This window comes from Xenia sp. Carnegie-2017, unplaced genomic scaffold (genome assembly GCF_021976095.1).
Source record: "Xenia sp. Carnegie-2017 unplaced genomic scaffold, XeniaSp_v1 HiC_scaffold_20, whole genome shotgun sequence".
Classification (NCBI taxonomy): Eukaryota; Metazoa; Cnidaria; class Anthozoa; order Malacalcyonacea; family Xeniidae; genus Xenia; species Xenia sp. Carnegie-2017.
This window is the reverse complement of record NW_025813483.1, coordinates 10382694-10398642: the sequence shown is the minus strand read 5'-3', so window position 1 is coordinate 10398642 and position 15949 is coordinate 10382694. Positions and strand designations below refer to the sequence as shown.

The 15949-nt window shown below is 36.9% G+C and overlaps 2 protein-coding genes across 3 annotated transcripts; both read right to left on the bottom strand.

Moving 5' to 3' along the window:
- Nucleotides 1-360: 360 nt before the first annotated feature.
- LOC124442926 lies at nucleotides 361-6474 on the bottom strand. The gene is given in 4 exon segments (XM_046993437.1): nucleotides 361-1542; nucleotides 1545-3754; nucleotides 5674-5822; nucleotides 6266-6474. Coding segments are annotated over 2 exon segments (2769 nt in total). The 5' UTR covers nucleotides 3669-3754; nucleotides 5674-5822; nucleotides 6266-6474; the 3' UTR covers nucleotides 361-897.
- A 2481-nt stretch (nucleotides 6475-8955) lies between these two features.
- Nucleotides 8956-15829, bottom strand: LOC124443191 (cytochrome b5 reductase 4-like). Of its 2 annotated transcripts, XM_046993727.1 has the most exons (11): nucleotides 15095-15829; nucleotides 13647-13747; nucleotides 13444-13528; nucleotides 12567-12653; nucleotides 11939-12079; nucleotides 11256-11399; nucleotides 10689-10781; nucleotides 9990-10050; nucleotides 9786-9875; nucleotides 9484-9657; nucleotides 8956-9344 (listed from the first exon to the last, which is right to left on the bottom strand). In XM_046993727.1, the coding sequence occupies exons 1-11, from the start codon at nucleotides 15345-15347 to the stop codon at nucleotides 9290-9292; spliced, it is 1284 nt and encodes a 427-aa protein (XP_046849683.1). In that variant the 5' UTR covers nucleotides 15348-15829; the 3' UTR covers nucleotides 8956-9289. The 2 variants fall into 2 exon arrangements, with proteins under 2 accessions (XP_046849683.1, XP_046849684.1); XM_046993728.1 differs by lacking the exon at nucleotides 9484-9657.
- Between the last annotated feature and the right edge of the window lie 120 nt (nucleotides 15830-15949).

Genomic DNA, 15949 nt, shown 5'->3' with positions numbered 1-15949 from the left:
AGTAAATAAAGACATCTTTCTAACGTTTCTTTCTTGAACGTTAATTTCTTTCTACAACTCGAACACTATTTCGAGAAAGCTCTATTTGGAGGAATACAACTTATCAAAAACAACAATGGACCGCAAAGCCCTGATACGAGCAAAACGTTTGAAACTCAAAGTATAACTGCATAGTTTGATGCCATACCAGGAAGAATGCGCAATATTTCATAAAAGATAAAGAAATCATTAAAACGTTCGTTTAAAATCACTACGGAGTGCAACGAAATTATCAATGAAATTAATTCCTTTTATTTTAAAATTTTCATCATTTTTTTCCCGCGTCGTTGCACTACTACGATTTAAAATCAACAGACATCGTTGAGACTGAAACTTTATTTAAACATTCATTACAATTTGTATTAATTCACAGTGCTTAACAAAGGCTGACTATCGTAATTCTAATTTCAATTTTCCTCATGAAAACTGCCTTAAGACTAGACTTCGACTCGCTTGACACAACAAGGACTCGTGCGAGTGTGATATTTTAATGGCTAGTCCACGCTACTTTCTACTGTATCATATCAAGCTTCCTATACTTGAAAAAATCCCACTTAGAAAGGAAAGTTACCAAAACAAAATATTTGCTAAAAACCCACGAAGTACTGGAGAAATGGTAAACGAGGTAGGTGAGGAACGGATAATTTTTTGTCCAATTGAGCGTCTTATGAATGCTATGTTCTCAAAACTTTGAAACTAATTAACGTTGATCTCATAAAAAGATTTTACAACAAGTACATGAAACTGCAGAATGCAGAATCAATATCATGCCAGATACTTAAAGATTATCGGTCAGGTCATCAATAGTAATGATCAAAACATTGACCATGTATCTAAACACACAAGAAATAATTTGTCTCAAAGTATTGTTTGAGTGGTGTCATTTGCATTCTGTAATGATGTGTTTTTACTGTTTCTGTTAAACCAATTTTCACAATGAAACAGTTGTTTATACTTCTGCCAGATACTTTTCTTCATCACAAATGCGACAGCAATATAGACACCTTCTAGGGAAGCAGAGATGCTGAACAGGTACAATAAAATAAGAGAATCAACGAGCAGATAAAGAAAACCAAATAACCAAGCGAAGCCCATTAAGGACGAGATTTTGACATAAATCCAAAGCATGTTGCGATCTCGCCTTTTATCATGACGAAGAATTGTGGTATCAGAACGAGTGCGTTGAATGTGGTATACAGTGAGGGAAAAAACTACCACGTTGAAAAGTAGAATGATGCCAACTGGAAGCACAAATAGATAATTTAGAGCATGCTCGTTATCAAACCAACACATCAACTCCTTATCATAAACAGCGTAACTGTCAGTGCGATCCAACACAACACATATGATCACAAAGAAAGCGGGAAGAGACCACGTGAATGCCACACATTTAAAGAATTTCTTGTTTTCTTCACTTTTTGAGCGCTTCTTTGCTACCGTTTTGCTGACGAATGTCTTAAGAGTGTCCACGCAATCGTTGCCATGGTGACAAATGATACGAGGTATAAGTACTGTCTCAGGGCAGCCATCACGTGACACAACACGTGATTGTCCATGTTTGGTAGGAGCGGAAACAACTGAGCAAGAAAGAGCGATATCGATAAATTCATGACGTTCTTACCAGGTAGATTACGTAGCTCAGGAAATAAAAAATGAGTGATGATAACCAGGAATAACGAAACTATTGGAATAATAAGGCAATAGACATTTAAGTATCCTCTGACGGTTGTTGAAGAATCAGATGTCCAATTAATGATTCTGGTCTTATTTTGCAAACCGTCAGAAATACAAATAAAGATTTCTCTATTTCTTATATCATATTCACCAAAATCATACATCTTTTGTGTGCGGTTATAAAATATACTCAGATTCTTAAACTTTGCGTATTCTTCCGAAGAAAGATTTAATCTTCTTCCATAACAAGACGAGTGTACAATCTCTTCACACAAGGAAATTGTATGGTTATCAGGTTCAACAAACACATCTTTCTTTGCATATGTTTTACCTGTTGCGTTGATAATATAGAATTCACCATTTTCAGTTGTTTTATAAGCGTCTTTAAGATAGAATTGCTTTCGAATACACGCCAGTCGACGAGAGGTTGTCTTAAATACTGTCAGTGAAAAGGTTGTACCTTCTTTTAAAAAACGAAAATTTTTCCACACTGTAACTGTCACGTTAAAATCTTGTGTGAAAAAGAGAAGTTTTTTAATGATGTAAATACTGGACTTGTTCGCACGGAATGAAGAATTAAAGAGATTGGATTTTTTAGAAGTGCTATATCTTGCAAAACCTAAAGATTGTTCAGGAGTCAGCTCGACTTTGAAACTAAAAACTCTGTACTTGCGTCCATCGTATAATGAATCAACGGGCTCATATTCCACGTCATGAACATGAGAAGCATTAAGTTGGAAAATCTTTGCAACGCCAGAACTGCCGTTAATCATTATAAGATCATCAACGTATAAACTTACGTATTTATCAAGTTCACCGTAATCAAGCCAAACAGCAACATCATATATATCTAAATTTTCTTTATCGCTGAAAGTCACGACCTTTCCTTTACGACAAGTTTCCAAATATGGATCATAAAATCCTGCACATCTTGCTTCTTCTACTTCAACCATAGGTTCGCCACGAGAAAAATCCAGACGAACTGTAAATTGTTTAAAAGATCTTAAAATATATACGTATGGCCTTGCTATAACTCCACTATCTGTCCGCTTGCGGCAACTGTGACCACAGGGAATAAATTTAGCAGGTTCATAACTTAATATTGAGCAAATTTCGTTCGTAGATTTCTGACAGTCACGAAGTGGCTGGTTCTCCTTTCTAAAAATCCTCAAATCGTCTTTCGTTGAACAATATCTTGAAGCAAATTTTTCAAGATCTTTAAGTGAACGAAAGGAAGGAGGAACAACGCTACACTTCATGTCAAATCCGTAATATTCAAAGAAGTGGACACCGTTGCATTTGGCACAAAATTCATTTCTGTAAGTGACATTATGTTTACTTACAACAGGAATAGTCCGACGAAGATTGCTAACAGTTAAATTCACATCATTTGCAGTTAGACATTTATCTAAAAGTTCGTGTTCTTTTGATGGACATTTGTTGACTATCAAGGAATATATATCTGTCTTCATTTCTCTGGCATTCTTCATAATCACATGTTTAGGAAGAATACACGAAACTAAAGAGACATTTCTGATGAGTGGATGTTGTTCTTTTACACAATATCTTTCATAATCATTACAACAATCACCAAAGAAAGAACATGACGAATCACATCGACAGTAAGATGATTTACAATCATTGGAACAACAACCACGACATGAAAGCTCTGCTATTTGACATTCACCAGTGATGTTTGTGATGGTGTAATTTTGTGAATTCTCGACATCTCGTTTGAACTTTTTGCTCGTGTGACCACCGAAGTTCCAAGACAACAATTTGTACCTTTCCTTTGAACTGACTAATTGTTCCGTCCTTACATCCTTCTTCCGAGTTAGAAGCTTAAATTTTTTCACTGATGTACGCGATTCACTCGAGAAATGAACGTTCAGAACGAAATTCAAATTTAAAATAACAAAAAAATACATTGAGGTTTTCAGATTTGATATATTCATTGTTTTACAAACTTCATATAGCAAGCTCCAAAGAACTGGTTTGTGCGCAAAAGAAAGGGTGTGTAATGACTGGAATATCCATAATGCTGTTTAAAGAAAGTCAGCGAAAGTGAAAGAATCATGCCATGCTCGCCAAGACACACGCCTCAGCATTTGGCGAGAGCACTCGTAACCATTTTAAAATGTTTCAAGACCTTTAGATTATGAAAACGGCTGAATCTGCGCATGCTCCATGAAATTACAACAAAGAAAACTCGAACAAATAAAATTACCTTCAGTAATGAATGACGCTCCCGGGCAAATAAATGTTTATTTCGTAGTAAACACGTTATAACATAACTTTATAGTTCCATCGCGTTTTTTTCTCAATTTTTATCAAAACGAGGCTTTCTATTTCACGAAATCGAATGCAATACGTCAAAAAGCCTCTAACGTCATCATTTAATGACGGCAGAGATCGACTTTGACAAATTTGAGCGCTGGTATCTATGCTAAGCTATTTATGGTTCTTGCGAATCAATAAATACATTTTATAAGACGCAAGTCAATGTGGGAAGAGAGGGAAAGAGTTGCCAGAAATGAAACAGAAAATAAGACAAATCTTATTTACTCGAAAAGATGTAATAAAATACGGAAGTGCCGCAAACGTATTGAAATTCGAATTGCTAAACGATGATAATTTTATATATAGGCTGTGGTGGATGTGTTTAACGTCCGGTTATTAAGAAGGTACTTATGTAATTTATTCATTAAAAACATTTCAAAAGATATTTTAGTTAGATATCCTGTTTTGTACAATCCTATGACGGCAAGTATTTCTGCGCTCGCTGAAAAAACAAAACATCTCAAACGAAACGAACATGCAATGCTAAGATTCTGAAATTTGAATAGCACGAATAGACCTGTTGGTAGGCCACGCCATTTGGTATTTCTCAATCAAATATATCACTGTATAACTCAATAAGAGTGAACAAAACAAACAGCAATTTTTTCAGCCCAAAAGGCGAGGACAGAAATAAAGAGTTCGACTGCCAATCAGCAGTTTTCAAGAAATAGAGCATAACGAATATACATGGGGTGTACAGAGAATCGAATAGGTGAGGAAGGGGAGAGGGTGCCGAAAGTTCTGCCGCTGATTCGGGATTACGATAATCGTCCAGTTGTATAGGTTGTTTTCGTATTCGGGGAAGCTTCGAGAATTCGGGCGTAACATCAACACATTTAGCAGTTGAAGCCTGATTCTTCAGCTGTTAATTTAGTCGTTTCAATCATCCGAATAAAGCTCTGTGATATGGGCTTGCGTTCTAATGACGATTAACACTACTCTGACAACTATTTTAGAACTATGCTCAACAAGACAAAAGAAGACCCACAACAAAATCAACAAATAGAATTTTAGCCACTAATCTAAATCCTAATCTATGGCGTGCAAAATACATTAAGACAAACCGAATAAGATGAAATTATCCAAATATCATATCGAAAATTGCATAATATAATAACCTTCGGGGTGGAGTGCCGCTACACCCAAATACCCCCCCCCCCTTCAATTTGGGCATGTGAACAAAGTACCACAGATAACTAGCCAAAGTTGGACAAGTTGTAAAATTAAAATGACAGTGAAGAGCTCCATGTTCATAGACTGAATCTTAAAGCTCATAATGTCATGTTTAATCTGTACAATATGTCTTGACCAACTGTTAGTTGTAACTATCGGTGACAGTGGCAGATCTAGGATATCTCAAATAAATTATAGCTGCTCAATTCAAAATTCAAAGACTTTTAGAAAAACGCTATTGGTTTTGAGTTTCTAAAGAGAAAAAAATTTTACCAATGAACTTGTCTCTTAGGTGCTTAGAAATGTAAATATATTCCAAATTGCACTGCAGTAATTAATTTTGAGTTGCCCTAAATCCGCCAGTGATCAGTGATACCCATTGTTCGCCACCAAATTCTTTTCATCGTTGATATGAACAACAAACAACAAGCAACAATAAATTCGTACCTCAAGAGCTGGAATAAATCTTTGGTCTATCTCAACAGCTGCAACCTGTCTAGCACCAACATGTAAAACAGAGCGAGTGAGGGACCCTGGACCAGAGCCAACTTCACATACAAAACAGTCATAAACATCTGCTTTTGAAACTATTTTATCTATGAAAAAGGAGTAAAATTAATCAGCATGATGCAATTCTTTCTCAAATGGATAAATGAATCAGGTGAAAAAGTATTAGAGGCAATATATTTATATATGCATAACAATAACAACAAGTCATTTTCAAAATGAACATTTGTTTCAGTTTAACATGCTTTGCAAGGCCTGACTGGAAAGTTTGGCAACCGCATACCTAAGGTTCGAAATTTTCTTGCATAGGCAACTACATTTATCAAAATTGCACACGTGATCATGGGTGCATATTACAAACTTTGCAGTCTGGCTGCAACGCAAATGGTATACATTAAAACACTCACCCCAACCCCCCTACCGCCTAAGTCAAGAAACAACCATATAAAACATTGAAATGTATATGAATAAAAATCGCCATATCATAGCATTGTACGCTAGCACCACCGCCATACAACAGCTCAGAACTCACCTGTAATATTTTGATCAAGTATGAAATTCTGACTCAAATGTTTCTTCGCGCGAACGCCATAAATTCGTAAAATGTCAGATATTTTTGGCAAAGGCGGTAAAATAATTTTCTTCGACATTATTTATGAATTGATATAACCAATAAGTGAAGGTTCAATCCAGAAAATCATCCTACAAAGGACTGAGGAGAACATTTTCCTTCTCCTCTCGACGGATTTATACACGTGCAATACTTCATGAAAGATAAAACAACGTTGCAAAAAACGTTGTTCCAAGTTTTCATCGTAGCAAAACAAGATGAGATTTTGAACAATTGACAACCGATATATCCTTCAAAATTTCTAATAACAGGTTATGTATGCCTTTTAAGCACACATATAATTAGTATTTTTTAAACGCTAAAAGTTTAGTGTATTGTAAATGAACAAAATTGTACATTATGACGTCACAAATGGTCGAACAGTCTTCGCAAAATGACTGTTGAAATGAGCAAACACGAAGACTCTGTACAACGCAAAGTAAATAAAGACATCTTTCTAACGTTTCTTTCTTGGCAATCCAAGAAAACGGGTAAACACAGTTACAACTCGAACACTATTTCCAGAAAGCTCTATTTGGAGGAATACAAGTTGTGCATGCAATTGCAGCAGATTGAAAAGGAAAGAAAGCTGTTTCTGCATAAAAACAACAACGAGAAATACAGGCTGCAGTTGACATTAAAAGACCACCGACGATTTGACTTGAGGCACAACAAAGGACAGCAGGGGATAATAAATGATGAAACGAGATCGCGGTCGTGGATATCGGATGCAGCCACTTCGGAAGAAAGTAAATGCATTCTTCAGATTATTCTAGTTCCCAAGTCCCATCTAGTTTCACATACTTTCTGAAAATAACTATGGATATTTCTGTGCAGTGGTATTTCATGGCATTTATGCCGCTTTTTATTGAACTTGTCTCGCTAGGGAACGAAAGACGACAAATTTCATGGACATCAACTTCCAAGGATCTATCTAACACGAATGAGGAAAGATTGCGCCAGTTAAGAGTTAAGAAACTATGTTTGATGAAACAGTTAGATGATAGAAAACAAAAAACGTTATCGTGTTCGTGTAAACGTACATTCAATATGCCCCAGGTCCCGCCTCCATCTCGCAGTCCCTCAAAAACGAGCATCATCGAGATGTGCACGCGCGACACCGACAATGAAACAGACGCCGATGGATTTCAGGAAGACAAAAATGACTTATCGTCCTTAAATTCAGAAACCTTCGTACCAACTACAACGGAAATGAGATTACAACAGGATGTAAACAACACGGAAAAGGAAAACTCCGCTTTAAAAGATGAGGTTGCTATAAGGACTCGTAAGGACTTTCTTTTCACGAAAAAGAGGAAAGCTACAGATAAAGAAGGGAATGGTTTACGATACTTGAACTTAATACTGAATGAGCATAAGACTCATGACAAAAGAGAATCAAAGTCGACGTACCAACATGAGTCTATTACAAATGAATCACCTTTGGACCTGGTACACACTGTCAGACGTTTGAAAGTTGACACGACCAAGGTTCTTCGATGTCCCAAGCAACCTTTAGACGAAAAAATTAATGCCAGTATACATAAAAGCAAAGATGAGTGTCCTTTACAAAATTGCGAAACCATGAAAGAAATAGGAAAAAGAAATCCAGACATTAAAACATGCAAAATTTCAAAACAAGGAACGACAAACTCATCTTCTTCCACGTGTATAGTTAAGAACTATAAAGATTTATCGAAGGTACATCACCAAAAGAACGGAAAAGATTTGCGTGAAAGTGGTAAAAATGTGGGACGCAGTCACCTCGAACAAAATACTAAATTGAACAGTAAAAGTGACGAAAGTGCACGACGAACTACGAAGGATGCTGAACGGGCTGTCATCGAGCATTGTCGTGAAAAGGGGGAGGAAAGTGGTAAAGGTACAGAAATTTATGGTAAAGAAAATTCTGCAGCATCGATAAGAACAACAACTACGCACTGTAATGCACGAATGGTCGTGGAACAAATCAGGTTACATAATGTAAACGATACATGCTTTGATGCAAAGAACTTCACCACAATGTCCACAAAAAAAAAATTACACAAAACGGCAACAAAACAAAAGAAACAAAGAAGTATGTCGGGAATACACGTTAAAATCCCGCAGGCGAAGACGGTTCCACGTAAAAGTTGTTCGGCTTCCACCGTAAGAAGATCGGCAACAGAGACAAGCGGTTATTCTGGCACCCAATCAAAATCAGAAGCGGCAGCTAGCAATTCCGTTCGCAAATCTTTGAAGACGCACACAAAAAATGAAGTTAGCGATGAAACAGAGCGAAAGTTAAGATCACCAGCCAACCATTTATTTCCATCACAAGCACAGCTAGAAAACTTTGATGAAATCTTTCAACACAAGGTTCGAAAAACTCTGTCTTTGCAAATGCGTAAACACTGCCTCGTGAAGTCGTGTGGTTTTCCACGTAAACACGAGAAAAGTTAAGGAGGCAAAGTTCAGTTGGATGAAAGAAAGGAAAAAATCGCTGAAAATGAAGCCATTCCATTTACGGGGTTTAGTTCAACCATTTTAGTGAGAGCTACCATGAAGTGAAATACGTTTTCTAATTCTAAATTCCGTTTAGGTTTATTGCACAACAATAAATGGTCATTTGATTCATTTCATTAAAATTTATATTAACGTTGGTGAAATTCAATTTGCATCTAGTAAATTTGATTTTAAAATTTCTGCATTGGTGATAGGCCCTTGAGATGTTATCCCGTATACCTAAATGTTCTGGTTCATTTATTGAACCATTTTCTGCTTTTGGAGCAGAAAACGTCTCTCGAGTTTCAGTGCTACTCTCGTAGCAACATACAATACCTTTCAAAGGTTGTAGTACGATGGATACATTGTGTATAGTAGAAGATTGTGAAACCTGTTCGCAATCCGCTTTTATAGGCCCGAATGGATGAAGCAGTAGCGCATGGAGCGCATGCGTTGAAAATCTCATCCAAAGAAAGCATGGATGCATTTGCTGTGATATCCTAAGAGCTTTAACGATCTAAAATATAAATATGACATAAAATAAATATGTGAAGTTGTACTTTAAGAAGCTATGTCTACAGCACAACATCGAGACTTCTGAAATAGAGTCACACGTCTAATTATCGAAAAAAGTAAAATATCAACTTTGATCATACTCGAGGAGCTGCAAGGTGAATTGATCGGGCCCACAAATACATATGAGAAGGTCTTTCTCGTAGCCTGCTTGCGGGCTTGGTGGCAACAAATCCCTTAATGAGCTTTCCGTAATCTTTTTCGAGTAACCGGAACCCGATTCCGGGGAACGAGACAGAAAATAATGCACTTGAAATCTAGGTGAAGAGCGCAATTTACATCTAGTGATAAGTAAGCTCGCGTGTTCTACAAATACATAGTATTGATCTTTAATGCAATTCTAAACCAAACCTCGGCAATGACATAGGTATTACATCCCACTTACTTTTCAGGGTTTTTGCTTTGCAATGCATTGAATTTATCTTTCCAAATAATGTCTTTTTCTTCACGATTCGCAAATAATAATTTCATAGTTCTAAAAACAACGAGACAAGCTGTTCGTTAAACACGCTATAGAAATAAAAACGAGCTAGGCTATCCTTGTCATCGTCATGACCTTTCTCAATCAAAAATATTGTGTTTTAAATACCTCGCAGTAGGTAGCTCATTCATTAGAAACGCAGATATTATTCGTATCATTGGAGTTATGCCTAAATCAAAAGATAAAGCATTTCATAGACTCGGGTGTAGGGCACAAAGCAGGAAAAGTGCATGTACGTGACGCAGGGCAGGTAAAGTGCATTGGTGAAGAATCATGTGTGAGTGAGCCATAGTGCAGGTAAAGTGCATTGGTGAAGATCAGGTGTGAGTGAGCCACAGTGCAGGTAAAGTGCATTGGTGAAGATCAGGTGTGAGTGAGCCACAGTGCAGGTAAAGTGCATTGGTGAAGATCAGGTGTGAGTGAGCCACAGTGCAGGTAAAGTGCATTGGTGAAGAATCAGGTGTGAGTGAGCCACAGTTCAGGTAAAGTACAATGGTGAAGAATCAGGTGTGAGTGAGCCACAGTGCACGTAAAGTACAATGGTGAAGAATCAGGTGTGAGCCACAGTGCAGGTAAAGTTCATTGGTGAAGAATCAGGTGTGAGCCACAGTGCAGGTAAAGTTCATTGGTGAAGAATCAGGTGCGAGCCACACTTCTTGAGTAATTATACAACAAACCACAATGTTTGCAGAATATGGCCGAGTCTTGCTGATAGTGGGCAGGTCAGCAAAACCTTAGATTAATTGCAACTCGCACACTTCACTTTAGCAACTGGAAAACGTGGGGTTCTAAGTGTGTTTACAATACCTGTCCCGCCAGCTATCATAATGATATCTTTCGCCTCCATTAAGCGAGAAGTTTGAAAATTTCCATCGAAACCAGTTAGGCGACAGTGATCACCTGTTCATTAAAATGAAAATAACAAAAAATCAAACGAGTACCTCAGATCTACACAACCATCGTGACCATCAAAAAGTTTAAAAAACGTCTCAGTTAGATCAAGTAGTTTGTGACTACACTCAAACTTGTACCCCTCAAATTTCTGCAGTTTTTACCGCGGCAAAATATTAATTTTTTGCCGAGACAATAATGTTAAAATCGCAACTAGCTTCGGCATATCCTTTGGCAATTACAAAGTGCCGAGGCAAACCAAAGGTTGAACAACGACAACAGTCATCACACAGAGGCCCACCACACCAAATGTGCGCCCATCTTTTTCCTCATCCACTTCACTGAGTTAAATACAATTATTCCAACCAAATCGTCACACACAGAGAAATGACAATAAACAAATAAGATGATGAAGTGTTCGCTAAAACTTATGGAGAAGTGATAAAAAAACATCAAAAATTTGGCATTTTTTGTCATACCAACCTACTTTTACATTCCGTAAGTGTGGTGTAAGTACTCCATCAGGATAAACTTTTATCATGAGATACAAGTAAGCTTTATTTTCTTCAGTTTTAGAAAAATTCAGCGATGGTACAATGATTGTGTATGGCCTTGATACTTCAACACCTAAAAATCAGGACAAAAAGAGTTAATGAGCCAATTTCAACATCCACGAGACCTAGACGTACACTTCATTGTGATTGGCCAATTACAATTTTGACTAATAAGACGAGACATACGAGAAGGTCACGTGGTTGCGGATGTAACTTCCCCAATAACCAATAATAGTGCATTCTCAGATTTACTTCAGGGTTGCCTGTTTGACCTCTTAAAGGGCAAATAGCCCTATAATGTGGGCTTTATGATTTCGGTATGGCTAAAAAATGACAGTTAAATAGTCGAAGTCAATTTTGGCTTTTTTTCACTTTCAAATTTTATTGCCATAACTTCGTAAACTTTGTTACTTTACTCGCGTTCAATATTCGACTGATAGTCAAATTGCAGTGTTTTTTTCTTAAAATTAGTCCGTATTTATTGTGTGTTCACTACTCGACAAGACTGCAGCTTTAAGCATAGCAAGTATTACACTTATGAATGAATGACGAACAGTTCATATTTACCCTGTTACATTGAAATGCTGATATGGAGAAAGCGTCGTGGTCTACCTGAAACGTTGAGATGAAGATACACGTGATATCCCCATGGTGCGTCCATGATCATCCCGTTAGGAAGAGCAAAGTGGAAAATCGTTACGTTATGAGTGACTTCAGTCATTGACTTCACTTCACATCTCCAAAATGAGCCACCTGAGATTGGAATTGATCAACGCTTTAAAATTACACCATGGTTTCGAGCGCCGTGAAGAGCGCTTAAAATCTTATCAAATAAAAACTCTAGAACTCAATTCAAAAATAAATTCGTGAATGCACATCCCTATACTCTTTTCAAAAAAAAACAACCTGCATTGACATTTTATAGATAAAAGGAGCACGTGAAGACTGTAGCTCCTTGTAAATGCATGTATTGCGAATGAAGCAAAATAACACTTTGTGAATGTATTTTGTACACGTCCCCCATAGAAACCGGCTAAGGTTGTCGGGGTCACCGTGTCTTAATAAAGTTTTTTTCCCATTCTAATTTTTCTATTTTATTCTATTCTATTCTATCATATTACAAATGCATGTAAGTATCATACAAAATATCATCCCTTATTCTGAAGTAAACATCCTGAGATATTGAAAATGTCCATTTTTAAAGAACTTCTCCAGTATATTAATAAACACGTTTTCTTACTCTGGTCTGCATCGTGATTAGGCTTCTTTAAAACCTGAGGTATCGGAGGGGCAAGCAGCGATGGTGAAGGTTTGGCGTTTTTTGTCCCTAACAACCAAAAAAAGTACACGCATAAGACAATTTCCCTCCAAATCTGCTGCACAGAAAGCTATCCTCGGTACAAGCTACTTCATGGCTACCTTTTTCGTAAACAGGATAGGGACATCACATAAATGAGTAGGTCCATTATCAGGCAGACGCCAGTACCCAGATTGAACATCTTGGATACGATCATGCAAGAACTTGCCAAATCATGCATGATCTTGCAAAACAGTACGTACGATTTTAATCTCATCATGATCTTATCATGATGCTTTCCTGATCTAGCAAGTCCTTGAATGATCTTAGCAAGACCTTTGGTGGGATCGTGGTAAGATCTTTAAGATGGTGAGAAACTCTTGTAGGATCTTGGCAACATCATGCCCAGATATTAAAAAGATTCAGGCAAAACGTCTTGGCTGAATCTTGGCAAGTTCAAGCTAAAATCATGGATTCGACTCTCCATGATCTTGCCAAGGCTTAGACAAGATCTTTTGACGATGCTCAACCTGGCGAACTTCTGTTCAAATAATAGTTCTAGCATGTGTGCAGCCAATGGCATGGCCAGCACGCAATTTTAGTTCTACTATGTAAATTTCTAAACATCTTTGTTTATTTCTTATGAAATCGATTGTTCTCACAGAAAGTAAACACAAAAAAAATTAACATAAAAAGAGTAAATATGCGAGTCGGATATGCCACTATGCGCAGCAAGATGGGTACAAACTACACTTTCTTCCTGTTCAGTCATTACATGTAAGGTGATAGAAAATGAAATTATTTGAAATAAAAGCATTACCAAACTTTCTCTCTCTCGAAGCTTGAACAAGAGGACCAATCAAACAAGCCTTCAACATGGATTCTACATTCACCCATTGATGAATCTAAAAAAAACACATATTTTACACAGAGTGCTACAATGCTTAACCACTTCATGAATCATAGAATGAAGTGAGGATCACAGACAATATTCCACAACAAGATCAACTGAATTGTAATCACCTCGTTAAATAGTTGTGTGCCATCCTTCCCAGCAGCCTTCATAATTTCAGGTATACCCCCAGGATGAAATTCTAGATAGGGGGTGATGTTGTACACACATCCTAAAAGTATAATATAGACATTAGCATGGTTTCTTAGTCAGGCACACCGCACATAGGAAGAGATAAAGCAGTAGCTATCCTACCTAAGTCCGCTTTAACCTTAAAGTGCCCCAGTCAGCAAAAAAATGCTATTTGCGATATTGAATATAGGTGTGATTTTGAACAAATAAGTCAAAAAGATTTTTAATTTGGTCCAATTATACCACTTTTACAGTGGTTTATATATGATAAAAATTCTATTTTTGATGGACATTGTCAATCCTCAGACAAGTCTGAAAAGACTTAAATTTGCTATGTCATGCAAGGGGCATGTCAATACAAATATATATATTTCAACTTCCTTGGATAACGTCAGAATTTTTCAAGACCCAGACTCCATGCAACAATGGGCAAGTTCTGTTCAAAGGCAAATATTAACCACTATAAACTTGGAGCAATTGGACCAAATCAAAAATTTCTTTCACCATGTTAGAAATCACATCTAGATTTAATATCGCAACTAAAAAATTAGCTGACAGGGTAACCTTATAAAAGAGCTCATCTCTGAACTGCTCACACAATCGATAGACAGCACTGAATGGTTTAATATCCTATTTTAAACCTGTTTCAATATAGATTTTTATGACTTTATTCAATAAATGAAAAACATTAAATCAAATGAAGCAGATGTAAAATCAGTGAAATTAATTAAGAATTTGTAACTTTAGAGATGTCTGACACCAAGTATAGCAATATCCAATGGAAATGCTTTTAATAATTTTATTGAAAATATCCCTGCAGTCTTTGCATCTGCTGAGCATTTCATTCTGAATCAATCTGATAGCACTTTGACATGAATCCTTATAACATTGAATGTAAAATCCTGAAATATAATTCTGGGTACCACAGAGTAAACAGGAAATGTACATGAATGATGAATCATGGCAAGATGAAAATAAAGTCAACAAAAAGATTTTATCTAATTATGACTAAAATGATTTTATTTATTTACAGACTATCGGCTCATGCTCATATATAAGTCTAAATTATTAGTGTTAATTGTTGTTTATATAACAGATTTTTTTATCATATTCTATACTAGGATCCTATAGGGATATTTAGGTAAAACGCAGACTCTCTGAATATAAATTATAAAAAATGATAACCAAAGAATATCTAGGGCGATTCTCCCACCAATTCACGGAGAATTGTGGAGGGGAGTAAATTCGGAATTCCGGACTCAAATCAATGCCGAATGGTTCATCAGTATTTGATCACTATACCAAGTTTAAAAGCATTCATCTAAATTTATGATGATCTAAGGACATTATGTACATGACGTAAATAAAAGAAGATTCCAGTCTATACCTCGAATGCTCATCCAGACGTCATCAACACTGTTGTGTTTGGCCAATTCTTCGGAAGAAACCTTACGATATTTACCGCCGAAACCTTGCAGATCCTTCCCACTGTTGCCAAGTCTTATCCAGTCCATAAGACTACGACCGGGTTTCAAAGAAACTTTATTTCTTGATCCGCCAGTTGCCCGCTGTGGCGACCCAACGGAGGGGAAAGAAGCGGCCATCTTGTTTCTTTCCGCTTCGTGTGCTCCGCGGGTCATGGAGCTAGTGCACCCCAGCTTGGCTGATAAGTAAACGAAACAGAGACTAAACAGCTAGTTTAGGTGTAAGCATAGGAATGAGAACTCGTTTCTTTCATCAGATACCATCCACATATATAACTATAATAATTTATCATGCACACCAACAGTTTCATGAACTTTCATTTCATCGTATTGCTCGATTTCGTGGAGCCCACGCAACCTTTAAGACACTGCAAAATCTAACCAAATCTTCTTCTCGTGGTGGTTTGTCAATCGTTTTTGCAGTGGGCCAAAAAGTTTTCTACAATGCCTGATAAATCACTGACAACAGTTGCAAGACACAAATACACCGTAGCTGCAGCTGCTGTACTTAAGTAAAGAAAACGTGGGCGTTTGAATAGCTTGCCGTCACTGTTGTCAGAACTTGTGAGATTTGACTAGTGCAAATGATGGATGATGGATCATCAGTCTGGAGAAAAATTGAAGAGAAAAATGTTTTATCTGAAAATTTTTTCAAACGCAGATGTGTAGAAAAACCATCTATCAACATGAATTATCCATGACGCTTTTCGACTAAATTAAACTAGCGCGTGTTTTATTTGTGAAAAATAATGGGGATT